General features: G+C 43.7%; 1 protein-coding gene across 1 annotated transcript in view; it reads left to right on the forward strand.

Moving 5' to 3' along the window:
- The window catches only part of LOC122556798 (dedicator of cytokinesis protein 2-like), a 754,195-nt gene that overhangs the window by 500,483 nt on the left and 228,305 nt on the right, over nt 1-25,407 (forward strand). The window contains exon 28 of the mRNA XM_043703987.2: nt 17,618-17,716. Coding sequence (XP_043559922.1) covers nt 17,618-17,716 — 99 coding nt within the window. The remainder of the gene's footprint in view (nt 1-17,617; nt 17,717-25,407) is intronic.

Genomic DNA, 25,407 nt, shown 5'->3' on the forward strand with positions numbered 1-25,407 from the left:
TGCTCACAACAATGGGAAAAGAACCATAGGGAGAATGAGAGAATTCATTGTAACTGGATAGATACCCAAATAAGGAGAAAGTGAGGACTGCAGATGCGGAGATCAGAATCAAGAGCGGGGTACTGGAAAAGCACAGCAGGTCAGGCAGCATCCAAGGAGCACGAGCAATGTCAATTCTCCTGCTCCTTGGATGCTGTCTGGCCTGCTGTGCTTTTCCAGCACCCCGCTCTCAACTCAGATACTCAAATATACTTTTTCAGGGCACTGATGAAAGTGCAGGGGTGTGGGACATATTGGCTAAATCATTCAAAGAGTCAACACAGGCAGAGTAGACAAAACGTCTCCTTCTGGATTTTGTTTTAAACAGGGATTGATGTTGGGTAGAAAGGTGAAAACACTGGAATAATTTGAGAAGGATTTGGATAGTGTGATGCAAAATCAGTGCTGAGTGGCAAGTTGCTGTAAGTTCTTTCTGGTGAATGGGCTGAGTGGCCTTCTTCCTGTACAGGTTGCGATGACTGAGGCCGAAAGCAAAGCACTGAATCCAATATTGTTTACGACAAAGGAACTCATGCCGGGTATTCATGGTCAAGATAGACAGCTCTGATCTAGATAAATAGATGCTACGCTGTGGCACTAAATATAACTTGTGCTCTGGGAAAAGCAGGAAGCAATGGGGCACTTGGAATTGTAACTTGAAAAGATACTTTAGCCATTCTCACAAAAACAAATCTTTGGTCCCTCAAGGCAGTTGCAATAAGCAAGATGTTAGTGTCACATTAACCCCCTGTTTAGTGTGTTTTTTTAAGTACCAGAGTGCTTCACAAGGTAATAAAAACATGTAAATATGAGGTTGTGAGTTATCCCTGCAGCAGTCTAGTAAACGCACTGTTTGCCTTCTCAAACATCTTTTCTAACACACCATTGCAATGATTAACACCTCATGTCCAGAATGGAGATTCATGGCTAGTATCAGTACAACAGAGCCCCAAATGCCTGAAGCACATCATGCATCTTGAAACATAAACAATTTGTAACTCAGCATGTATGGTTCTCCACAACGTCATGATTGAATATGGTCTAAGCTTTCCTGACATCCTTTTGAGACTAATTCAGAGCTGCCCAATGTCAGAAGACCTGTCTTCGCATCCTTCTGCTCCACTCAGGTCTCAAGCCTATCTCACAACCTCCCCTAACTCCTCTCCCACTTCCCCTCCTCCCTCAGGTCCTGTCGCCCAAAACTGCAAATGAGTCACCACATAACACGACATATCACAGTGAAGTCTACTAACTACGGAACATAAAATTCAAGCTTCAGAACGCATTGTCAAGAGTGAAGATCTATTTAAACTGAGAGAGCATTTTTTTAATAAGTGCAAAATGTTAAGACTAGTGTTTATTATTTGGAATATCAAGTGAAAACAAGTGTGCAGCATTTGTGGGTTTCTCGTGACTCAAAGATTAAAAGTGGACCTGTGTCATATTGACTTATTATTTACACATGTCAAAAAGTGTGGCGCTGGAAAAGCACAGCAGCTCAGGCAGCATCCGAGGAGCAGGAGAGTCGATGTGTCGATGTTTTGGGTGTCAGCTGTTCATCAGACATTCCTGAGGAAGCGCTTATACCCGAAACATCAATTCTCCTGCGCTTCTGCTGCTGCCTGACCTGCTGTGCTTTTCTAGCACTATACTTTTTGATGCTGATCTCCAGCCTCTATAGTCCCCACTTTCTCCTTATCATTCAGACATGGTCATGTAACTTATGGAGAAGATACTTTTGTGACACAAAGTGGAATCAGTTATTGCTGGTGTCTTTGTATTTGATGAGGCTTAGCAACATCTTTTGGATTTGTTTCAAGTTGCAGTTTGTAACAGAACTAGGAGAGGGCAGATACACTCACACCTTCAGAAGGACTGCAGGCTAAGACAGGTATCTATCTATCTATCTATCTATCTATCTATCTATCTATCTATCTATCTATCTATCTCTCTATCTATCTATCTCTCTATCTCTCTATCTCTCTCTGTATCTCTCTATCTATCTCTCCCCCTCTGTGAGTGGACAAATTTTAAAAAAATTTAACAACATTGAAAAGAAGAATGTCTAAGCCAAGCGAAGAACTATGTGCAACTGGACACCGACTGAATTGAGGTTCTTCTGTGTTTGACAACAATGTGGTATCATCACCAAACACCAAACAGAGCTGTGAGAGTCACCTCTTTTCACCCTTTGTGCTTTAAACTCTTGATCCACAGAATTTGTTCCTTTTTGACGATGGTTTACCATCAACAATATTTTTGCAGAATTGTCTACCTTGTCTGCCTATGTGTTAATGAATGGCTCCATACTTGGACTGAAAGAGGAAAGTTTGAAGTTTGCATGGTAACGGTTGGTAGTAGATAGGATACGATGGAATTATTTAGAGCAGAGAAGGCTGAGGGGGAACCTAACTGAGGTGAATAAAGTTATGAGGGGCATAAATTTAGTAGATAGGGACAATGTTTCCCTTTTGTAGAGGGGTTGATAACCAGGGCACAGCTTTAAGATGAAGAGCAAGAGGTTTAGATGCAACTTGAGGGTTTGTTTTTTTACCCAGAGGCTAGTAGGTGTCTGGGACTCACTGCCTGAAAGGCTGGTGGAGGCATAAACATTCAAGACAATGAATAGATAGATGCTTGATGATTGATGGGCTGAACAGCCTTTTACCATGCTGTAAAACTTCCCATACACTCTGACTCAAGTCCACTTTCCTACATATTACAGGGTAGCTTTGTTTATAATAAGTGACATGTTTGTTTTTTGATGCAATCTGTTGAAAGTTTACTTTGTCTTGGATTTGTCAGGTAAGGTAATCATCTCAAAATCAGAAGTTGCTGGAAAAGCTCAGCAGGTCTGGCAGCACCTATGAAGAGAAATCAGGGTTAACGTTTCGATACCAGTGACCCTTCCTCAGAACTGAGGAAGCAGTTCTGAGGAAGGGTGACCAGACCTGAAACGTTAATCCTGACTTCGCTTCACAGATGCTGCTGGACCTGCTGAGCTTTTCCAGCAACTTCTTATTTTGTTTCTGATTTATAGCATACACGGTTCTTTCAGTTTTTATATTAATCATCTCTGTGGTTCAGTTGGTCAATTCTCCAAATAAAGGTCTGAGTGAAAGGAATGGGGGAGAGGTCAGTTAGTTCATGTGGTTGGATGGTTGCTTCGTAATGCAGAGTGCTGCCAACAGCGTGGGTTCAATTCCCACACCAGCTAAGATCACAATGAAGAACTTTATTTCCTCTCTTCCAAGATATGGTGAGCCTCAATTTAAACAAGCACCCGTCTCTCTAATGAGAAAACAAAACTGTGGCACTTATCCTTTTCAAGAAGTATTATAGTTCTTGAAGATTGGAGTTTGTTTCCCTGTGCACCTCCTCCATCAGGGTTGTAACAAAAGCTGACACACAACTTCAGATTTTAAACTAAAGAAATATAGAGAAAAAAATCACGTTGGCAATGCAAATGTTCAGTTTACAGATGAAAGATTTTTTTTTCCTCATCATTTGGAAAAAAATAATTACAAAACATATTTATATAACATGTTACCTCACCAAAGCATCTCATCAAAACATCCGAAATACTTCACACATTGTAAGTCACTGACAAGGAGCAGTGATTAGATCAGTGTGACAAACTCAGTTCACACACCGTACACCCAGCCAAAAGTCATAAAGTATATGGCCAGCTGATTTTGCTTTTCTGATGGTTGAGAAAGGGTAATGTTGGCCAAGTGAAGTCTTCACTGTTCGATGGAACCGATGAAGCTTATGACAGTTTAATATCTCAACTGAATAATGACAGCTCCAACTGTGCAACATTCCCTCAGTATTGTCACCCTGAATCTTGTGCTCCTGAGTTTGTGGTGAGAATGAGACGAACCAAAGCTTGTTGAGACACTGAACTGTCTAATGGACAGCCAGTGTACCTTCATTAACACATCGGGACCATGTGCAAATTGGATTCTGAAATATTTGAGATGCAAGCCTTGGAATTGACAGTCTTTGTCCGAAGGAGAGAAGAGAATGGCCAATGTGCTGACATGTGGCGAGTAACGTTCATGTCACACAAATACCGGGCTATGATCATCACCAATAAGAGACAATCTAACCACCGTCTCTTGACAGTCAACGGTGTTACCGTCACTGACCACATCTTGGGAGTTATCGTTAACTATAAACTCAACTGGATTCACCACATAAACAGAGTGACATCAAGAGCAGGTCAGAGGCTAGGAATACTCCGGCGATTAACTCACCTCCTGACTACCCAAAGCCTGTCTACAAGGCTCAAGTCAGGAGTTTGACGCAATACTGTCCACTGGCCTGAATGAGTGCAGTCCCAAAAACACTCAAGAAGCTTGACACCGTCCAGGACAAAGTAGCCTGCTTGATTAGCACTGCATCCACAAGCATCCACTCCCTCCATCACTGATGCTCAGTAGCAGTACTGCATACTATCTATAAGATATGCTCCAGAAATTCACTAAAGATCATTAGACAGCATCTTCCAAACTGACGACCACTTCTATCTGGAAGGGTAAGGACAGCCGATACAGGGGAACACCACCACCTTCAAGTTCCCCTCCAAGCCACTCACCATCTTGACTTGGAAATATTCCTTCCCTAATGCCATTGTGGGACAACCCACAGCAGGTGGACTGCAGCGGTTCAAGAAGGCAGCTCACCCCCACCTTCTCAAGGGCAACTAGAGAGGAACAATAGATGTTGGCCCAGCCAGTGACACCCACATCTCATAAAATGAATAAATAATTAAAAAATGGAAATGTTGTCTGCTTCATTACTGTATTAAAACAACTGCCTACCTGAGAATTTTGACTTATTTAGCCATGGATAGGCATGATGGCTCAGTAGTGAACTCTGTTACATCACAGCACCAGATAATTCCACCCTCAGGTGTCTGTCCATGTGGAGTTTGCATGTTTTCTCTGTGTCTGCGTGCGTTTGCTCTGGTTTCCTCCCACAGTCTGAGGGTGTGCAGATTAGGTGGATTGGCCATGCTAAATTGCGTAGGAGAAAGTGAGGACTGCAGATGCTGGAGATCAGAGCTTAAAAATGTGTTGCTGGAAAAGCGCAGCAGGTCAGGCAGCATCAAAGGAACAGGAGAATTGACGTTTCGGGCATAAGCCCTTCTTCAAGAAGGGCTCATAAATTGCTCATAGTGTCCAGGTATGTGCAGGCTGGGTGGATTAGCCATGGGAAATTCAGGGTTACAAGGATTGGGTGGGATGGTCTTCGGAGGGTTAGTGTGAGTTTGATAGGCTGAATACTCTGCTTCCATACTGTTGGGATTCTATGTTGTAAATGTAGAGTGAATTTGACAAACGCCAGGATAAAGTGATATCATGGAATATATTACATTTTGCGATGCTGAAGACTCATTCTTAACTTAACCCATGAGTGGGTTTAGTGTGGCACCTATTTTACACTTGAAGTTCCCAATCTACATGCTCCATTGACTTCAATGAACGTTTGACTCATTTCCCTTGATCAAAGTACATTAAAACTGGGGCGTCCTTTGAACTGTTGAAACTTACCAGAGCTACTTTAATATTGAGGCATCTATTAGGATCAGAGATACTGAAGTCATTTTGTACTTTGTACTCTGCAGCAAGTCCTTGTGGTGACTTTGCGTCGTTGTATTCCTGTCAAACCTTCACACTCTGCTCCTCGTTAACGGCATCTTTGAGAGAAAATTGATTTTAAAAAGAATGTTCTTTATAATTAATGCAAGTGTGGAGGTCTGTCTGTCTGACAAGATGGGCTTTTCTTGGAGTTTTCTTTCAAAAAATGTGTATTTTTTGGCATGCTTTGTGATTTCAGCCCTGATCGCCAGTCTGGGTTTGTGCACGCGAGCTACCAGCTCGAGTGGTTGGCTCTCTGAAGTCTCTGTGTTGTTTAACCAACTCTTGCAACTGATTCCACAGACTTTCTTTGTACATTTGCCAGCAAGGAATCAGCACTGAATGACTATTCCTGTCACAAGCCCACAACTTGAATTGGCAAATGTCACAGAATCCTGTGAGAATAGTCAAGTCAGCACAAGTCAACAGCCCAGCAGCAACAATGTGCATCTATACTGCATCTTGAGGACAGTGCAGTGCCCCAATGCACATTAACATAAAATTGATACAGGGACGGAAATAGCGACTTTATGAGAAATGACTTAAAAAAATAGGTTTAAGTGGTTGATTGGAACTAATATTTCGAAAAAGGGAGAGTCAACAAGTGGAAAGATTTGCAGGGAAGAGGGTGGGAAATTCCAAAATGTGTGACTAGACAGCAATAGCTGAACATGGAACCATTTTCATATTTACTAATGATGTCTTTATCCATTGAGGTAGCTGGCCAACGCAACCATTTCTGAATTGATTTCCATTTTTCTCCATCACATATTGGCCCTTTCCACCCACAACATGGAGCAGTAATTAGGAGGACATACATAAAGTGTTAGCGCAATTATACCTGTTAGAAAAAATAAGAGAGATTTGATAGAGCTTGAGAATTACCCTCTCCACCCACTCAGCTAATAGTTCAGACAGAATAATGAGAAAAAGGATTCAAATTGACAGGGCGGAGGAGGGTGGGAGGGAGAGCGGATGGATCGGTGCCTGACAGGAACGCTGTTTAAAATTGAGAGTATCCCAGTTAATTGAATACCGATCATTATTGTACCTCTACATAGGACAGTCGCAGAGGACTTAGCTGTTATCAAACAGCACAAATAAGACAGTTTGGGGCTATAATACTCACTAGTCTGGCAAATATGTAGCAACAAGATTCAGTAATTTAAGTAAGATAAAGTCTGAGGAAATCTGTTTTAAGGTTCAGTACCTTTATGCATGAACTTCAATAAGTTTCTCAGAAGTAATAGAAGTTGTGTGGAAAAAGTGGACAATTTGAGGTGAATTCACAACCCACCTGTGGGAACAGTGAGCAAGGGGCTACTCTTTAGAATAACTTCCCTTGAAAGGTAATCGAAAACTTCAGAATTAATTTATTCAAATGAAAATTAGATGCATTTCTTTTGGAAAATAACCTTTTTGGATGTGTACTGATCAGAGATTATGGAAATAAAGGACAAGTCAGTTGAAGTCTTAGAGGGCAACCTGCCTTTATAGACCATAAATTTTTGTTTTGCAGTTTGTATACTGTGGTGACCAATCACTGAAAATATTTACAAAAAGCTGCCAATGTACTTATAACAAAAGAACATAATGACAATTTAAAAATGTCTCATCACGAGCAGTAAAAAGAAAGATGCAACCCTTTTTCCCAGCAATATACTTTCCAGTCACTCAATCCCAATCTTTGCTCTTTAAGTTCTTCTGGAACTGATGAGTTTGCAAACGTTTGGTGGATTTCTGTACATTCACCATTGCGATTCTCTTTAGCGCTCCCTAACACACATAGACAGAGGCTGATCGCTGACTCATCGCATTTAAATATCAGAAAAAAACTCAAGGCTTTTTTTCAGTTACATTCGCGAATTTGAGACTGCTAAACATTGTGTCTGAATTCTTCTGAACTAAGTATGCCACTGACGTCTGACTTCATCACAGAATATTTGATCATTAATACTGAAATCACCTTTGACTGGGCTAATCACTATAAATCAACCTTGTCCCCTTGGATATCATTACAGGACTTTTTGCCTGCCAATCTATTATGTCTTCACCTGCTGTGGCTCATTAGCAAGGTTTTGCTTTTGTTTCCTTACTGCAGATCTAAGTCATGTCCTTATTTAGCCTCAGGTTCCTTTTTGCTTTTGCCTTCATTTACCCTGCTGTGTCTTAGATGGCTAGAGAAGATTGATTTATTTTCCCGTTTTGCTCTGTGTCAAGGCTCAGAGCCTCATCGTCTCTGTTTTGTAACGAGTGAAGGTATCGATAGGATTAACATTCTACATTTTAATGTGCCTTTTCAAGCTTTATGCACAATAGCCTTGACGTATAACACAGAACCAACAGCGACAAAGCTTTTGCAAGAACATTCAGAGTTACGGAAAGGTCGAAAAATCTTCAATTTTTCATAATATCAATTCTACTTATTGAAAATATACTCCAACCAGGTTTATAAATGAGTGCTGTTGACACTAGTCACAAAGTGTGGCACTGGAAAAGCAGAGCTGGTCAGGCACCACGCGAGGAGCAGTAGAGTCGATGTTTACTGGACCAACTGAAGTTTCTTTAGTAGCATCTCCTTTCCAGCACACTGGACAAAGGCAGAAGATGTATGAGAGCACCTTATCTCCATGTTCTAAACTTTCCTGATTGAGAGATTACAAAACAGTCCTTAATCATCCATGAACTCCTTGCCTAATAGCATTGTAGGAGCACCCTCACTACACTGACAACAAGAAAGTTCACCAACTACTTCTCAAGGACGTTGAGATAGATCCGCTAAATGCCAGTTTCGCTTGAGATGTCAGCATCCCAAGTACAAATGCATTGAATTTAAAACAGTTGGTTTCTCCCCATTTCTGCATCACCCACTTGTCTTAACCTTTTCTCAATGAAGATGACAATGCTAAATGACCATGGTTCTTAGTTTAGGGACAAGCTGTCATTTGGCACTTAACAAAAGTCCTTTTCTTCAGCAAACTGGGATACTGAATGACAGCAGTCTATTTCACAACGGAACATTCTATCTCACATTACCCACGCTCATATGAGAGCAATAAACCACAAATGTAGCCAAGTATTTAAGACAGAATGTTTGGCAAAATGTTGATTGATAGGTTCACCATTAGTCATCTAGGACAGAGGTAAAACTGTGCAGAGTACAACACATGCAACACATACAGTTGCTAGCCGTATTCATCAGTTGTGTTTTCTCTCTCTCTCTCTACCACTCTCTCTGGCTTTGAGGCTTTGTTGAAAGCTAATTCACACCGCCCACTCTCCCAAGGTGTCTCATAGTAAACAGTCACCAGTTTGGAATGCCCACCTGCTCTCAACGATTATCATTAATTTCTGTGAAAAAAACTCAGTTTGGCATTCCCTGTGAAACCTTTGTATTGTTGCCTCAGATTTCTGTTTATTGCCCAGGCTTCGCTTCTGAACTTTGGCTTTTCATTGTCACCAACTGCGTTGTTGTTTGCTCTTCACACTGCCTTGTATCCTCTGATTAAAGTGCACAACATAGACTTTGAGTTACACAGACAGGCATTGCTGGAAAAACTCAACAGGCCTGGCAACATCTATGGAGGGCAAACAAAGTTAACGTTTCTGGGTCCGGAGACTCTTCTTCGGAACTTATTGTAGCTAGGAAATGGTTGGTCTATATCCTGAAGGTGGGGTGGGAGGAGGAAGTAATGGAGAAACTGAAGACTGTAGATGCTGAAGTTCAGAGTCGAGAGTGTGTTGCTGGAAAAGCACAGCAGGTCAGGCAGCTTCCGAGGAGCAGGAGAGTCAATAGGAGAACAGGAGACTTAGAGTCATGATGAAGGGCTTATGCCTGAAACGTTGATTCTCTTGCTCCTCAGAGGGCGTAATGGAACTCAGTGGGCGAGAACAATAGTCAAAATGTGTGACGCTGGAAAAGTACAGCAGGTCAGGCAGCATCCGAGGAGCAGGAGAATCAATGTTTCTGATCTTCAGCATCTGCAGTCCTCACCCTCCCTGGGAGAGACAAATCGTCAGGCAGACAAAAGAAGGGGTAAAGGTCAGTCCAGGAGAATCAATACCTGCTAATGCAGATGTAGCTGACAATGGGTTGTTTGTGGTCGCAGCCCATGTTATGGTAAGGACACCTCCCCAGTGTAGAGCAGATAAATGCAGACTGGATGACCATTCTGCAGAACACCTATGTTCTGCCTGCAAAAATGACCCTGAGTTTGCAGTTACCTATCGCTTCAACACCCCACCCTGTTCCCCGGCCAACATCTCTGTCTCAGGCTTGCTGCAGTGCTCCAGTGAAGCTCAGTGCAAGCTGAAAGATCAGTACCTCATTTTCCGCTTGGGTGGACCTGCAGTCTTCAAGACTCAATATCGAGTTCAATCATTTCAAGGCCTGAGGCACCTTTTCCCATGCCCTTACCCCAATCCTCACTCACCAAGCCTTGTCATCACATGGACTGTTACTCCAGCCAACTCATTGTCAGCTACTAATGGCCCACATTAGCAGCTATTCATTCTTCCAGATTGACCATTAACCATTCCTTTGTCTGCTGAACTGTCGTTCTGTCTCACTCAGCTTCATCCTCCTCCCTCCCCCCACCCCAACATCAACATAAAGGCCAGCCTTCTCCCAGATACAGTCAGTTCTGTAGACGGGTCACTGGAGCCGAAATATTAACTTTATTTTGTCTACAGAAATGCTGAGTTTTTCCAGCAATTTCTGTGTATTTCTGGTCGCGAGTGCCCACAGTCCTTTGTTTTTAGTTTGATAGATGTTGAGATGTTCCTTTCAACTTCTGACTGGTCATAACGGCACGGTCTCTGAGATTCACTCAGCAGTTACAGGGCTATGACACTGCACAAGACAATGGCTGTTTAAATTTCAACTCCATCAAACCCCAGATGCTCAGGGTTCAGGCAATGTGCTTTCCAACATTGTAATGTTTAGTTGTGAAATGTAGACACGAGGAGAATATTTCAGCACCAGTCACTAAGAGCTCGATGATTGTAATGCAGTGTTTCCAGAACATTTCTAAATTTAAAGTGTGACTTATATGGCTGCTGATTCTCTTTCATCGTTAAAGACACTTTGTGCTAAGGATCCATTTTCAGCTTGCCAAATGAGTTTTTAGGTAAATGATCCTTGATCTGTGTGGGATATCCCTACTGCAGTTTACTTCACTCCTCATCTCCACCAGCTCAGCTGTCCTCAGCATGGACGTGGGTGAGAGGTGGGGGAGGAGTCATAAACTGTGACACTGGAAAAAGCACAGCAGGTCAGGCAGCATTCGAGGAGCAGGAGAACAGGAGAATTAGAGTCCTGATGAAGGGCTTATGCCTGAAACGTTGATTCTCTTGCTTCTCAGAGGACGTAATGGAACTCAGTGGGCGAGAACAATAGTCAAAATGTGTGACCCTGGAAAAGCACAGCAGGTCAGGCAGCATCCGAGGAGCAGGAGAATCAATGTTTCTGATCTTCAGCATCTGCAGTCCTCACCTTCCCCCGGGAGAGACCAATAGTCAGGCAGAAAAAAGAAGGGGTAAAGGTCAGTCTAGGAGAATCAATACCTGCTAATGCAGATGTAGCTGACAATGGGTTGTTTGTGGTCGCAGCCCACATTATGATAAGGCCATCTCCCCAGTGTAGAGCAGATAAATGCAGACTGGATGACCATTCTGCGGAACACCTACGTTCTGCCTGCAAAAATGACCCTGAGCTTGCAATTACCTATCGCTTCAACACCCCACCCTGTTCCCCGGCCAACATCTCTGTCTCAGGCTTGCTGCAGTGCTCCAGTGAAGCTCAGTGCAAGCTGGAAGATCAGTACCTCATTTTCTGCTTGAGGGGACCTGCAGTCTTCAAGACTCAATATCGTGTTCAATCATTTCAGGGCCTGAGGCACCTTTTCCCATGCCCTTACCCCAATCCTCACTCACCAAGCCTTGTCATCACATGGACTGTTACTCCAGCCAACTCATTGTCAGCTACTAATGGCCCACATTAGCAGCTATTCATTCTCCCAGGCTAACCATTAACCATTCCTTTGTCTGCTGAACTGTCGTTCTGTCTCACTCAGCTTCATCCTCCTCCCTCCCCCGACCCCAACATCAACATAAAGGCCAGCCTTCTCCCAGATACAGTCAGTTCTGGAGACGGGTCACTGGAGCCGAAATATTAACTTCAATTTGTCTGCAGAAATGCTGCATTTTCCAGCAATTTCTGTGTGTTTCTGGTTGCTAGCATCCACAGTACTTTGTGTTTTTGTTTGATAGATGTTGAGATGTTCCTTTCAATTTCTGACTGGTCATAACGCCACGGTCTCTGAGATTCTCTCAGCTAGGACACTGCACAACACAACCCCATCAAACTTCAGGGTTGAGGCACTGTGCTTTCCAACACTGTAGTGTTTAGTTGTGAAATGGAGAATATTTCAGCACCAGTCACTTCGAGCTCGATGATTGTAAGGCAGTGTTTCCAGAACATTTCTAAATTTAAAGTATGATTTATATTGCTGCTGATTGTCTTCATAGTTAAACACACTTGGTCCTAAGGATCCATTTTCAGCTTGCCAAATGTTAGGTAAATGTTCCTTGATCTGTGTGGGACAGCCTATTTCACACCTCGTCGCTACCAACTCAGCTGTCCTCAGCATGGATGTGGTGAGAGGTGGGGGAGGAGTCATAAACTGTAATGCTGGAAAAAGCACAGCAGGTCAGGCAGCAGCTGAGGAGCAGGAGAGTCGTCATTTCGGGCATAAGGCCCGAGAGGTAGGACGTAGGGTAGGGGAAGGGGCAAGTCTGGATTTTCCACTTGTCCTACCTATAAAAATTGGCATCGCGGATTGTGGAGGCTGCCCAATTTTCATGTCAATATTGTGCAATTTTCTAGATAATCCACAGCGTCAATACTGGACGGAGGTTAACTGGGGCATTACAAGATCTCCCCCGCTCTTCTTTCGATTAGAATCGCGTCTGTCAGTCTGAGAGGGTGGTGGGGTGTGGCGGGTGGGTAGCTGAGAGGGATGCTGTTTAAATGTCTGGATTAAAGGATAGCATTTCTGACAGTGTACCAACTCTGGCTGCATTGCACTCGACTGGAGTCTTGACCAAGATTGTACGTCCTTGTCGATAGATTACAGTACAGGGGTCTCACCCTTAAAGGAAATGAGTTTGTTGATCTTATTCCAGTTACTAGGCACTGCCCACAGCTCTACTAAGCTGCTGTAGGGGTGTAAGTGGTTGGTGACTGAGATCTCTCATGTAAACAATTATCTCAAAGAACTTGGTGCCAGCTGTGGCAACGATGCCATGTGGATCATTCGGTTCTTCAAGTAGACACTGACCTAGTCCTGCTGACCCATGTGAGGTGTCCTGCAGAAAGGGCTTGCCCACTACTCTGTTGTGGTGAGTGCGGGAAAGAACTGGAGAGGTAAATCCTGAGATAGACATAACCACACCTCCTTTAAACACGTGGCACAGTGGGCAATGGACAGGGAAGGTGCAGGCAGACAAGGGAAAGTTGGCATAGGATCATAGGGCTGCTCTCTCAGACAGAGGGAAAATGATGGATGGTGATTTAATCTGAGGGTCGCCATGCCACAGGTGAGGGTCGCTGTTGAGGAGGTGGGACCTTCATGTAAGCCAATGTAGGAAATAAACCCATGCTTGGCATTGCTCAGTACTGTGTACCATGTGTCCAGCCAACTGAACCCAACTCAGCAATACAGTTCAGAATCACTACCCTTCTATATTGAACCCCAGTTGGAGGGAGCATTGAGAGTGTCATGGGCACAGAATATACTCTGGATGGAGAAGTTCAGTGCCCATTACCAAGTGTGTCTCATCAGCAGTAGAACTGACTGAGTCCTCCAGTACATTACTAATAGGCTGGATCTGTGGTAACTAGTCAGGGAACCAATAAGATAACCACTTTTATTCTCTCCTCGCTACTCTACCTGCTGCAGATACATGTCTATGACACTATTGATAAGAGTGACCACCACATCATAGCGTGGAGATGAAATCCCTTCTTCTCATTGAGAATGCTCTCCACTGAGTTGTGTGACTCTATTGCTGGATTAAAAGGGACAGATTTCATGCCAATCTTAAATCTCAACACTGGACATCCAGGAGGTACTGTGGGTTATCAACAGCAAAAGAATTGTACTCCAACACAATCTGCAACCTCATGGCCTAGCCCATCCACCACTCAATCATTACCATCAAGCCATGGGATTAATCCTGGTTGAATAGAGAGTGCAAGATAGCAATAGGCAGACCTAAAAATGAGGTGTCAATTTGGTGAAGCTGCAAAACACGACTACTTGCATTGCAACCTAATGCAACTACTGACAAAAACATAAACAGCAAATCAGAGCTAAATGATTCCACAACCAATAGATTAGATATAAGCTGTGCAGCTCCATGCCACTTCCAATGGTGGTAGACAATTAAACAACTGACTGGAGGAGGAAAGTTCATAAATTTCTCCAGCCTCGATGGTGGGAAAGCCCAACACATCAGTGCAAAAGATAAGGCTGAAGCATTTATATCAACCTTCAGCTAGAAGTGCTGAGTGGATGATACATCTCAGCCTCCTCCAGTGTGGTCCCCAGCATTACAGATGTCAGTCTTCAGCTAACTTGATTCACTCCATATAATATCAAAATATGATTGAAGGTAACTGATACTGCAAAACTATGGGTCCTGACAACACCTGACATTGTTCTGTGCTCCATGACTTGCCACTCCCCTAGCCAAGCTGTTCCAGTACAATTTCAACACAGGCATCTACCCAACAATGTGGGAAATTGCCTGGGTTTGTCCTGTATGCAAAAAGTAGGACAAATCCAACCCGACCAATTACTGCCCCATCAGCCTACTCTCGATCACCAGTGAAGTGCTGGAAGGTGTCACCAACAGTGCTCTCAAGCAGCACCTGCTCAGCAATAACCTGCTCGGTGACACCCAGTTTGGGTTCTGCCCAGCTCCTGACCTCACTATAGCCTTGGTTCAAACATGGTCAAAAGAGCTGAATTCTGGAGCTGAGGTGAGAGTGACAGCCCTTGATATCAAAGCTGCATTGAACCAAGTGTGGCATCAAGGAGTCCTAGCAAAAATGGAATCAGTGGGTATGAGGGGGCAGACTCTCCACTGGGATTGTCATACGTGGCACAAAGAGCGATGACTGTGGTTGTTTGAGATCACTCCCCTCAGCTCCAGGACATCTCTGCAGGATTTCCTCAGGGTAGTGTTCTAGGTCTAACCATCTTCAGCTACTTCATCAACGACCCTCGCTCCATCATAAGGTCAGAACTGGGGGTGTTCTCCAATGATTGCATAATGTTCAACACCATTCGCGACTCCTCAGAAACTGAAGTAGTCCATGTCCAAATGCGAATAGATGATCAATATTCAGGTTTGGCTGATGACTGGCAAGTAACATTCATGCCAAACAAATTCTGGATTAGTGGTGCTGGAAGAGCACAGCAGTTCAGGCAGCATCCAAGGAGCAGTAAAATCGACGTTTCAGGAAAAAGCCCTTCATGGCTTTTGCTCCTCGGATGCTGCCTGAACTGCTGTGCTCTTCCAGCACCACAAATCCAGAATCTGGTTTCCAGCATCTGCAGTCATTGTTTTTACCATGTCAAACAAATACCTGATACCACTACTTCCAACAAAAAGAATCTAATCATCACAGAGTGGCACGGGGGCTCAGTGGTTAGCACTGCTGCCTCACAGCACCAGGGACCCAGGTTCAGTTCCTACCTCGGGCAACTGTCTGTGTGGAGTTTGTATGTTCTCCCAGTGTCTGCATGGGTTTCCTCCAGGTGCTCTGGCTCCCTCCCACAATCCAAAAATGTGCAAGTCGAGTGAATTGGTTGTGCTTAGTTGCCCATAGTGTTAGGTGCATTAGTCAGGGGTAAATATAGGGTAGGGGAATGGGTCTGGGTTGGTTACTCTTTGGAGGGGCAGTGTGGACTTGTTGGGCCTGTTACCCATACTAAGAGAATCTAATCACCCCTTGACATTCAATGGCATCAACATTGTTGAAACTCCCATTTATTGACAATTTGGAGTTGACCATTGACAAGAAACTGAACTGGATTCACCACATAAGTACTGTGGCTACAAGAGCAAGTCAGAGGCTAGGAATGCTGTAAAAAATAACTCACCTCCTGACTCCCCAAAGCCTGTCCAGTATATAGAAGGCATATATTCGGAGTGTGATGGAATAGTCCCCACTTGCCTAGATGAGTGCATCTTCAACAACACTCAGAAAGCTTGACACCATCCAGGACAAAGCAGCCTGTTTGATTGACATCACATCTACAAACATTCACTCCCTCCACCATTGATGCTTAGTAGTTGAAATCTGTACCATCTACAAGATGCACTGCAGAAATTCACCAAGGCTCCTTCCCAGCCTCTCCCAAACCTCCACCATCTAGAAGGACAAAGGCAGCACATACATGGGAACACCACTAGCTGCAAATTCCCTTCAAGCCACTCACCATCCTGACTTGGAGAATCCATCTGTTCAGAGATGGTATGACATGCCTCTGGAGCATGGGGGGGCTTGAGCCCAGATCTCCTGGATCAAACACAGGGACACTATCACTGCTCCATAAGAATCACGTCATCTAACTTGGAAATACATACCATTCATAGAGTCATAGAACTGTACAGCATGGAAACAGACCCTTCAGTTCAACTCCTCCATGCTGACCAGATACTCTAAACTAACCTAGTCCCACTTTCTAGCACTTGGCCCATATTGCTCTAAACCCTTCCTGCTCATGTATCCAACCAGAGGCCTTTTAAATATTGTAATTTTACTAAACACAACCACTTCCTCTGGCAGCTCATTCCATACACATACCACCCATGTGTGAAAAAGTTGCCCTTTTAAATTTTTCCCTCTCCCTTAAACCTACACACCTACCCAGGGGAAAAGTCTTTGTCTAGTCACCCTTTCCATGGCCCTTCCTTTGTTGCCGCTGAGTCAAAGTCAAAAACACCCTTCTTGATGATGTTTTGATGATGTACCAAATGGACTGCAGTGGTTCAAAAGAACAGCTCACTGCCACTTCTCAACGGTGGTTAAGGAATGGCAATCAATACTGGTCCAGCCAGTGAAATACTGGTCCAACCACATCAATCCTGTGATTGAATTAAAATGCAATTTTGACATTAGATCTTTCACCTTCAAACTTTTTATTGGATATCTGCCTTGGAACTGTTCCAAAACAGCCAGTAAAAATAGAAGGAGGTTTTCCCTAGGAAAACATTATTTGGAACCCTGAACTTGGTCATTACTCTATTCTTTCTATATAACCATGGTTCATTTCAAAACTGAGTCTCAGTCCTGCTTCTTCAAAGGGAAAGCGTCAAGTGTGTGGAAGCAAAGAACAAAATAGGCTGGAGAGATAGTGAGTCGTAAATTGTACAGAACATAATCTGGCAAAGCAGAACACCTGACCAGTTATTGAAACTGTTTGAGTATAAATTTAGAGTGAAGAAAGTGAGGACTGCAGATGCTGGAGATCAGAATCAAGAGTATGGTGCTGGAAAAGCAGAGCAGTTCAGGCAGCATCCGAGCAGCAGGAGAATCGACATTTTAGGCATAAGGAATGACATTTTGCCTGAAACGTCGACTCTCCTGCTCCTCAGATGCTGCCTGACCTGCTGTGCTTTTCCAGCGACACACACTCGTCTATAAATTTAGGGAAGAGGATTTATTCAGTGCAAGTTGTGTAACCATTTTGAAGACCATGGTGTCAGCATTGATTAGCAATCACGGTTGCAACAAAGGATTTTGTCTTCCCTCTGAAAATGGTACTGTGTCCGAGAAGTGAAAAGAAAGGCAGAGAAATAGAACTCACATTTCTATAGCATCCTTCACGGCTAATTCTCTTGGTGTTTCTCTATTGCAGAGTAATTTTGTGGCATGCATGACTGCAATATTCAAACAGATGGATAATGAGCATTACTCCAATTATCTAGAATCCTTCCAAACAAATCAAGACCTGGTGGTGAGTAAGACTTTTCCATCACTAACAAATGGGCTGTTGCCCTTAATGTATTAACCTATGCTGCTCACTGATGGTGGAGAAATGAAAAGGTCACTGTAAACAAACCCAGTCTAACTCTTTGGGGAACACAGGGGCAAATCCTGCTGTGGCAAGTGATGGATTTTCATTAATTATTCAAGAAATTGGGAATTGAAAATTGGTTTTAGTAACAGTGACCATTGGCAATTATCATTAAAAGCCCATCTGGTTCACTAAGAGCTTTTCTGGGAACTTGCCATCCTTACAGCTCTGGCTTACGTCAGATTCCAGATACCCATGCCCTGTTGAAGAATCTGAAAGGCCAGTTGGTAGCTATTGGACTCCTTGATGTTCCATGTGGGATTATGTCTCCTTGAGGTGTAAACAGAGAGCAAGCATGAATATTATTGTCATTAGTGTGACCACATCAAAAGAGGTGGCCTTTGAAGGACTCTACTCTCAGGAATTTCCAATACTTAATCCGACACAGTTCTGAGGAAGAGTCACCGGACCCAAAGCATTAACTGATTTCTCTCCACGGATGCTGAGCTTCTCCAGAAACTTTTTGTTTAGTTTCTGGTTTCCAGCATCCGCAGTTCTTTCAGTTTCTATTGAGCTGCTGAAATTTGTCGCCTGAAAGTACTTTTTTAAAGAAATTGCTTGACATCGTTGCTGCTTGAGGAACCAATGAGTTTATTGCAGGAGTTTTGATGAAACATTCAGATCTGTGCAATTTTAATGCAAGCAAAGACTCAAAACGCAAATTCTACTGACCCTGGAGCGAGTCCAGAGGAGGGACATGAGAGTGGCCCCAGGAATGAAAAGATTAACATATGAGGAACATTTGAGGACTCAGGTCTTTCCTCGATGGAGTTTAGAAGTATGGGGTGGGCGATCTGAAAAGCCTGGAGAGAGTGGAAATTGGGAAGATGTTTCTATTGGCGGAGAGACTAGAACCCAAGAGATCAGCCTTAGGAAGACCTTTAGAATGGAGATGAGGAGAAACCTCGTCAGCCAGAGAACGGTCAATTTATAGAATTCATTGCAACAGAAGGCAGTGGAGGCCAGGGCATTAAGTGTATTTAAGATGGAGTTAGATAGGTTGTTGATTATCAAGGGAGATCAAAGGGGTTATGGGGAGAAAGCAGGAGAATGGGGTTGAGTTTCTTATCAGCCATGATTGAATAGTGGAGCAGACTTGGGCCAAATGGCCTAATTTCTGCTCCTATGTCTTATGGTCCTTCGAAAACCCAAAGATGTTAGTTCGATGCTGGACATCACGCAGAGAGAGAATCTGTTAGTACAGGAGCTCACCAGTATTATAATCCCATATCAGATGTGTCACACCTTGGCTTTATGATGAACTAGCATGAAGGGGACAGACCCCAGTACCTATCAACCCATAAACTCATGGAAGCTGCGAAGTTGGCAGATTATGTCGGTAGTTGCAACAGGAAGGAACTGAATGTGGGAATTACAAGGCTAGCCTCTCTGGTTTGAAGAAAGGTAGAACAGACATTTTTTTGAAATCCTAAGAAGCTTGGAACTGTAGAGGATGTTCTATATAAAAGCCAATTAAATCTAGTGAATGGTAACCAAAGAAACTAGTGTTAATGTTTGTCTCATGGGGCTGGATCAGAACAATTTGTATTTGAATAGCATCCTTCAAGTACTAAGATGTTGCAATATACGGCACAGGGGCATTCAAGAGCAAAACCTGATCCTAAGACGCATAAAGAACTCTAAGGGCAGGTCACCAATAATTCATACAGTCATCGAGTCATAGAGATGTACAGCATGGAAACAGACCCTTCGGTCCAACCCGTCCATGCTGACCAGATATTCTAAACTAATCTAGTCCCATTTGCCAGCATTTGCCCATATCCCTCTAAACACTTCCTATTCATATTCGCATCCAGATGCCTTTTAAATGTTGTAATTTTACCAACCTCCGCCACTTCCTCTGGCAGCTCATTCCATAAATGCATCACCGTCTGTGTGAAAAAGTTGCCCCTTAGATCCCTTTAAGTCTTTTCCCTCTTGCCCTAAGCCTATGCTGTCTTGTTCTGGACTCCCCCACCCCAGGGAAAAGACTTTGTCTATTTATCCTATTCATGCCCCTCATGATTTTGTAAACCTCTATAAGGTCACCCCTCAGCTTTTGATACTCCAGGGAATATAGCTCCAGCCTATCCAGTGATTCCCTGTTTCTTTAACCCTCCAGCCCTTGTAAATCCTTTCTGAACCCTTTCAAGTTTCACGGCAGCTTTCCTATATCAGAGAGACCAGAATTACACGCAGTATGCCAAAAGTGGCCTAAACAATGTCCTGTACACCTACAACATGACTTCGCAACTCCAATACGCAACACACTGACCATTAAAGGCAAGCATACCAATCAACTTCTTCACCATCTTATTTATCTGCAACTCCACTTTCAAGGATCTATTAACCTGCACTCCAAAGTCTCTTTGTTCAGCAACACTCCCCAGGACCTCACTATGAAGTGCATAAGTCCTACCCTGATTTATCTTTCCAAAATGCAGCACCTCACATTTATCTTGGCTCTCCTTGGCCCATTGGCCCATCTGGTCAAGATCCCATTGTACTCTGAGGTAACCTTCTTCACTGTCTGCTAAACCTCCAATTTTGGTATCATCTGCAAACTTACTAACCATACCTCCTATGTTCACATCCAAAATATTTATATTAGTGATGAAAAGCAGTAGACCCAGCAACGAACCTTGTGCCACACTGCTGGTCACAGGCCTCCAGTCTGAAAAGCAACCCTCCATCACCACCTCTGCGTTCTACCTTCGAGCCAGTTCTGTATCCAAATAGATTGTTCTCCCTGTATTCCATGTGATCTAACCTTGCTAACCAGTCACTCATGGGGAACCTTGTCGAATGCTTTGCTGAAGTCCATATAGATCACGGCGACTGCTCTGCCTTCATCAATCCTCTTCATTACGTTTTCAAAAAACTCAATTCAGTTAAATCAAAAAAGCACAATTTGAAGAATGCCTCAAAGAAGGAAAAAGGTGGAGTGATTTAGGAAGGGAATTCTGAAGCAAAGGCTATTAAAAGGGGTTTGATCATTCCTGAAGAAGAGTTTATACTCAAAATGTCGACTCTCCTGCTGCCTGACCTGCTGTGCTTTTCCAGCACCACACTCTCGACTCTGATCTCCAGCATCTGCAGTCCTCACTTTCTCCTACTGAAAGGGACTTTCAGAGCAAGGGAGAGGAAAGAATTCTGGTACTCCTGTTTCTGGGTCGTATTTCTCCTCCCGCCCACGTTAATACATGACCACTTCTGTCAAGTAACTATGCAATGCATTCTGGAGGAAATAGAAGGCATTGACTATTCAAACCAACAAATCTGTGCCCACTGTTTTGAAGAGAAATCCAGTCAGTTTTATCCCCTTGCCCTCCCCACCCATTATTTCCTTATTTTTGTTCTCCAAGTATTTATCCAATTCTCCTTTCAATGCTAATTTGCACTTAAATCCATCACAATAACACAGCATCCCTACAGTGCTGAAATAAGTCATTTGGCCCATTAAGTCTGCAGCAACCCTTGAAGAACACCTCATCCAGATCCACACAACCTGCACAACCTTGGACATTATCGGGCAACTTAGCATGACCAATCCATCTAAACTGCACACCTTTAGACTGTGGGAGGAAACTGAAGCACCTGAAGGAAATCCACGCGGACATGGGGAGAGTGTGCAAACTCCACGCAGACACTCACTCAAGGACAGAAATTGAACACAGGTTCCTAGCACTGTGAGGCAGCAGTGCCAACCACTGAGCCACTGTTCCACCCATAGAAGCAGAGTCCGTACCAAATCCGAACTACTCAGTGTGTAAAAGGTTTTTATCGTAAAAGCTTTGTGGTTATTTTGCCAAACAGATTAATTGTAATTAGATCTGAGCTATTTGATTGTTTATCATTGGTTCTTCAGTAGACAACTGTAGCCCCTCTGTAACCCTTGAGCCCTGGAGTCATTTTGGTGAATCTTTTCTCAGTCCTATTCAAAGCCTTCACAAACGTCTGGTTCAAGAATCGGAAACCATAGGCACAGTGAGATCAAACTATTTTATACAGATGCCTGCAAAATGAGTTTGCTTTGATCTTTATGCCTCTATGAAAGGTCCCCACTCTAAGCTTAGGTTTCAGTATGACATAATCACAGTGAAGCCTTTGTCAGACAATTACACGCAGCTCAGTTGTTTATATTGTGCAACCAGCCTCATTTCTTTGAACCTGAATCAATGGCAAAATATATTTTTTCCAAGTGTGCTTCTTGAGATTTTTTCAAATACTAATGCTTGGTTGTCGGGGCTTTTTTATTCATTCTAACTGACATTTATGAGGTGATGCATTCGTATGGAACCAATACCTTCTGCATTTGAGTTGACATATTAGATTTGCACGAAAGCAGAATTAGAAGAATTTATCAATATTCTCAATTACCAATCAACATTAAACTTCCTCTTCTACTGCTTGAAGTCTTCTCTTTCCTCTTCCCCTCATGCCTCCTTCTTTCTAATATTCTTTGCAACCTTCTCCTTTCCCCATTATCCCCCTAGCTCTCCCTACTCTTTACAGCCTCCTCCTCCTTCATACCACCTCCTGCATCCTCTGGACCTGACTAGCAGTTCCTCCCCTATCACCTCCCCCGTCCCCGCCTTGTTTCCCAGTTTCACACTTGGAAATCTCCTGAGGCCTTGGGACCCTGTTTGGTAAGCCCCGAGGCCTTCACCCAATAGAACTGCTGCACACAGCCACTCCATACAGCTTCTCCAATTATAGACTGGCTCGCTCCCATGTTAGATGTTGATAGGCTCACTCACGAGCCTATCAGCTTTGAATTTGAGATACAAACATCTGTGACTGGAGAAGCATTGCATAGGCAAATTCTCTGATTGGAGAAGCCTTACTGATTCTGTCTCTATGACACCAGAGTGGGGTTTGTTGAGCTCAGAGTAATCACTGCCACGAAGAGGTCTGTGCTGCCCAAGCTCAGACCCGCTGATGGCACAGACCCTGGTGATTCCCTCCAGTGGCACTACCCAGCCTGGCTGCTGGTTGCTTGGAGACAGTCCAGAAAAGGCACGGTGGCTCAGCAGTTAGCACTGCTGTCTCACAGAACCAGGGACCTGGATTTGATTCCAGCCTCAGGCGACTGTTTGTGTGGGGTTTGCACATTCTCCCCGTGTCTGTGTGGGTTTCCTCTGGGTGCTCCGGTTTCCTCCCATGATCCAAAGATAAGCAGGTTAGGTGAATTGGCCATGTTAAATTGCCCACAGTGTTCAGGGATGTGTAAGTTAGGTCAGGAGTAAATGTAGAGTAATTGTGAATGGTTCTGGGTCTGATACTCATCGGAGGGTTGGTGTGGACTTGTTGGGCCAAAGGGCCTGTTTCCACACTGATGTTAATCTGCCCTGATACCAGGGGACAGAAAGGTGGATAGTTCCCATATTTGCATTTTTTCTGCAGAAATTTCTGTGTGGAGTTTGCACATTCTCCCCGTGTCTGCGTGGGTTTCCTCCGGGTGCTCCGGTTTCCTCCTACAGTCCAAAGATGTGCAGGTCAGGTGAATTGGCCATGCTAAATTGCCCGTAGTGTTAGGTAAGGGGTAAATGTAGGGGTATGGGTGGTTTGCGCTTCGGCGGGGCGGTGTGGACTTGTTGGGCCGAAGGGCCTGTTTCCACACTGTAAAGTAATCTAATCTAATCTAAAATGTTTAGTCACAAAAGTCGTGAAAGTGCCCTCGAATAGGTGTCCCAAATCAACATCTTTGTAAGAGGGGGATGCAGAGGGTATGCTTATACAAGATCTATGCAGATTGTAAGTGGGTGGATTTATACCAGAACAAAATAAAGCTTTAGTTAGATCCTATTTCTTTCCATCTGTCTCTGCACCTGACCTCAGGAAAGATGTTTTGACCTCAGAGGATGGGCATCTGATACTGGCAGCTTGAAATGAGAATTGGAATGTAGGACATAGGTGAAAGGAAAGGTACCTTTGTCTCATCAAGCCTGCTCTGCCAAGCATTCCTAACCTCTGAGCCTCTGCATGTACTTGTTTCCTCAGCAACTTCCTAATGTTTTAATCATGAATTTCTGGAATACAAGACAAAAAAAGAACGGCAGATGGTTACTGAAGTGGATTAAAAATAAGAGAATACGTGTTGGAACAGGGATTTTGAAGCATGCACGGAATTAATAGGCTCTGTTGTCCTCATAACTTGTAGTTACAGGCAACCTCTTGACTAAAGAGTAATCATAGAAACCCTACAGTGCAGAAACAGGCCATTGGTCCAACAGGTCCACACCAAACCTCCACAGAGTAACCCAGCCAGACCCATTCCCCTACCCCATTACTCCACATTTACCCCTGACTGATGCCGCTAACCTACACATCCCAGAACACTATTTGGCAATTTAACATGTCCAATTCACCTAACCTCCACATCTTTGGATTGTGGGAGGAAACCGGAGCACCCGGAGGGAACCCACGTAGACACGGGGAGAATGTGAGTAGCCAGTCCCAGTTTTGTTTTGCTTCCAAGATCAGAGAAGATTGCAGGGTATTTTGGCTATGACCTAGAATCATAGGATTTACAGATCTTTGTAATTAGTCTGGAGCAGTTGATTAGCAGCAGTAGGTTTAATCCTGCTGCATTGCGAAGTTTCATAAGTACAGCCTTATAGTAGTACTGGGCATCCTCACTCTCAAGTATTTATTTATGAAAGATCGACATAAATAGGTGTGAGACTACAGAGGGAAAGGTGCAGAACTTTACAGGCTAGAACCATACAGGATCGGCTGCCCATTGTACACAATGTCAGATACCCTATGACTTACACTCAAATCAAAATGAGGACTACTTGCTAAACTGTGTTCGGTAATGTGGAGGGACAGCTAAGAATGGAAGAAGGGAAGAAACACACCATCGGTGTCAATTGATGTTCATAGTGTGTCCATGATGTTCATGTGTCCATTGTGTATTTGACCCACAAGATGGTCGCTACAGATATTGGGAGAAAGTGAGGAATGCAGATTCAATTCAGCTACCCAGTGACATCGCACACAACTGCACAAAGCTAACATGATGCATGCCACCTTCAAACAAACATCAACCAGGAGCCATGAGGTTCTCATGCATCATTGATTAAAATTATGAAGCTAGGAAATAACCAAATGAAGGTTGCAGTATTTAGGGCTTGCAAACGTTTTTGAAGTGAAAGGTACCATCCTCAGATGATGATGGCTAGCGTGAAGGAGCATAGCTTTAAATTGAGGGGTGATAGATATAGGACAGATGTCAGGGGTAGTTTCTTTACTCAGAGAGTAGTCGGGGCCTGGAACGTTCTGCCTGCAGCAGTTGTAGACTTGCCAACTTTAAGGGTATTTAAATGGTCAGTGGATAGACATATAGGTGAAAATGAAATAGTGTAGGTTGGATGGGCTTCAGATTGGTTTCACAGGTTGGCACAACATTGAGCTGGAAAAGCACAGCTGGTCAGGCAGCATCTGAGGAGCAGGAGAATTGACATTCTGGGAATAAGCCCTTCCTGATTCTCCTGCTCTTTGTATACTGCCTGACCTGCTGTGCTTTTCCAGCACCACACTCTTGACTACAATAGATATTGAACAGA

The sequence above is a fragment of the Chiloscyllium plagiosum genome, unplaced genomic scaffold (genome assembly GCF_037043375.1).
Source record: "Chiloscyllium plagiosum isolate Xiang-an unplaced genomic scaffold, Cpla_swu_hap1 HiC_scaffold_16, whole genome shotgun sequence".
In the NCBI taxonomy this organism is placed as follows: domain Eukaryota; kingdom Metazoa; phylum Chordata; class Chondrichthyes; order Orectolobiformes; family Hemiscylliidae; genus Chiloscyllium; species Chiloscyllium plagiosum.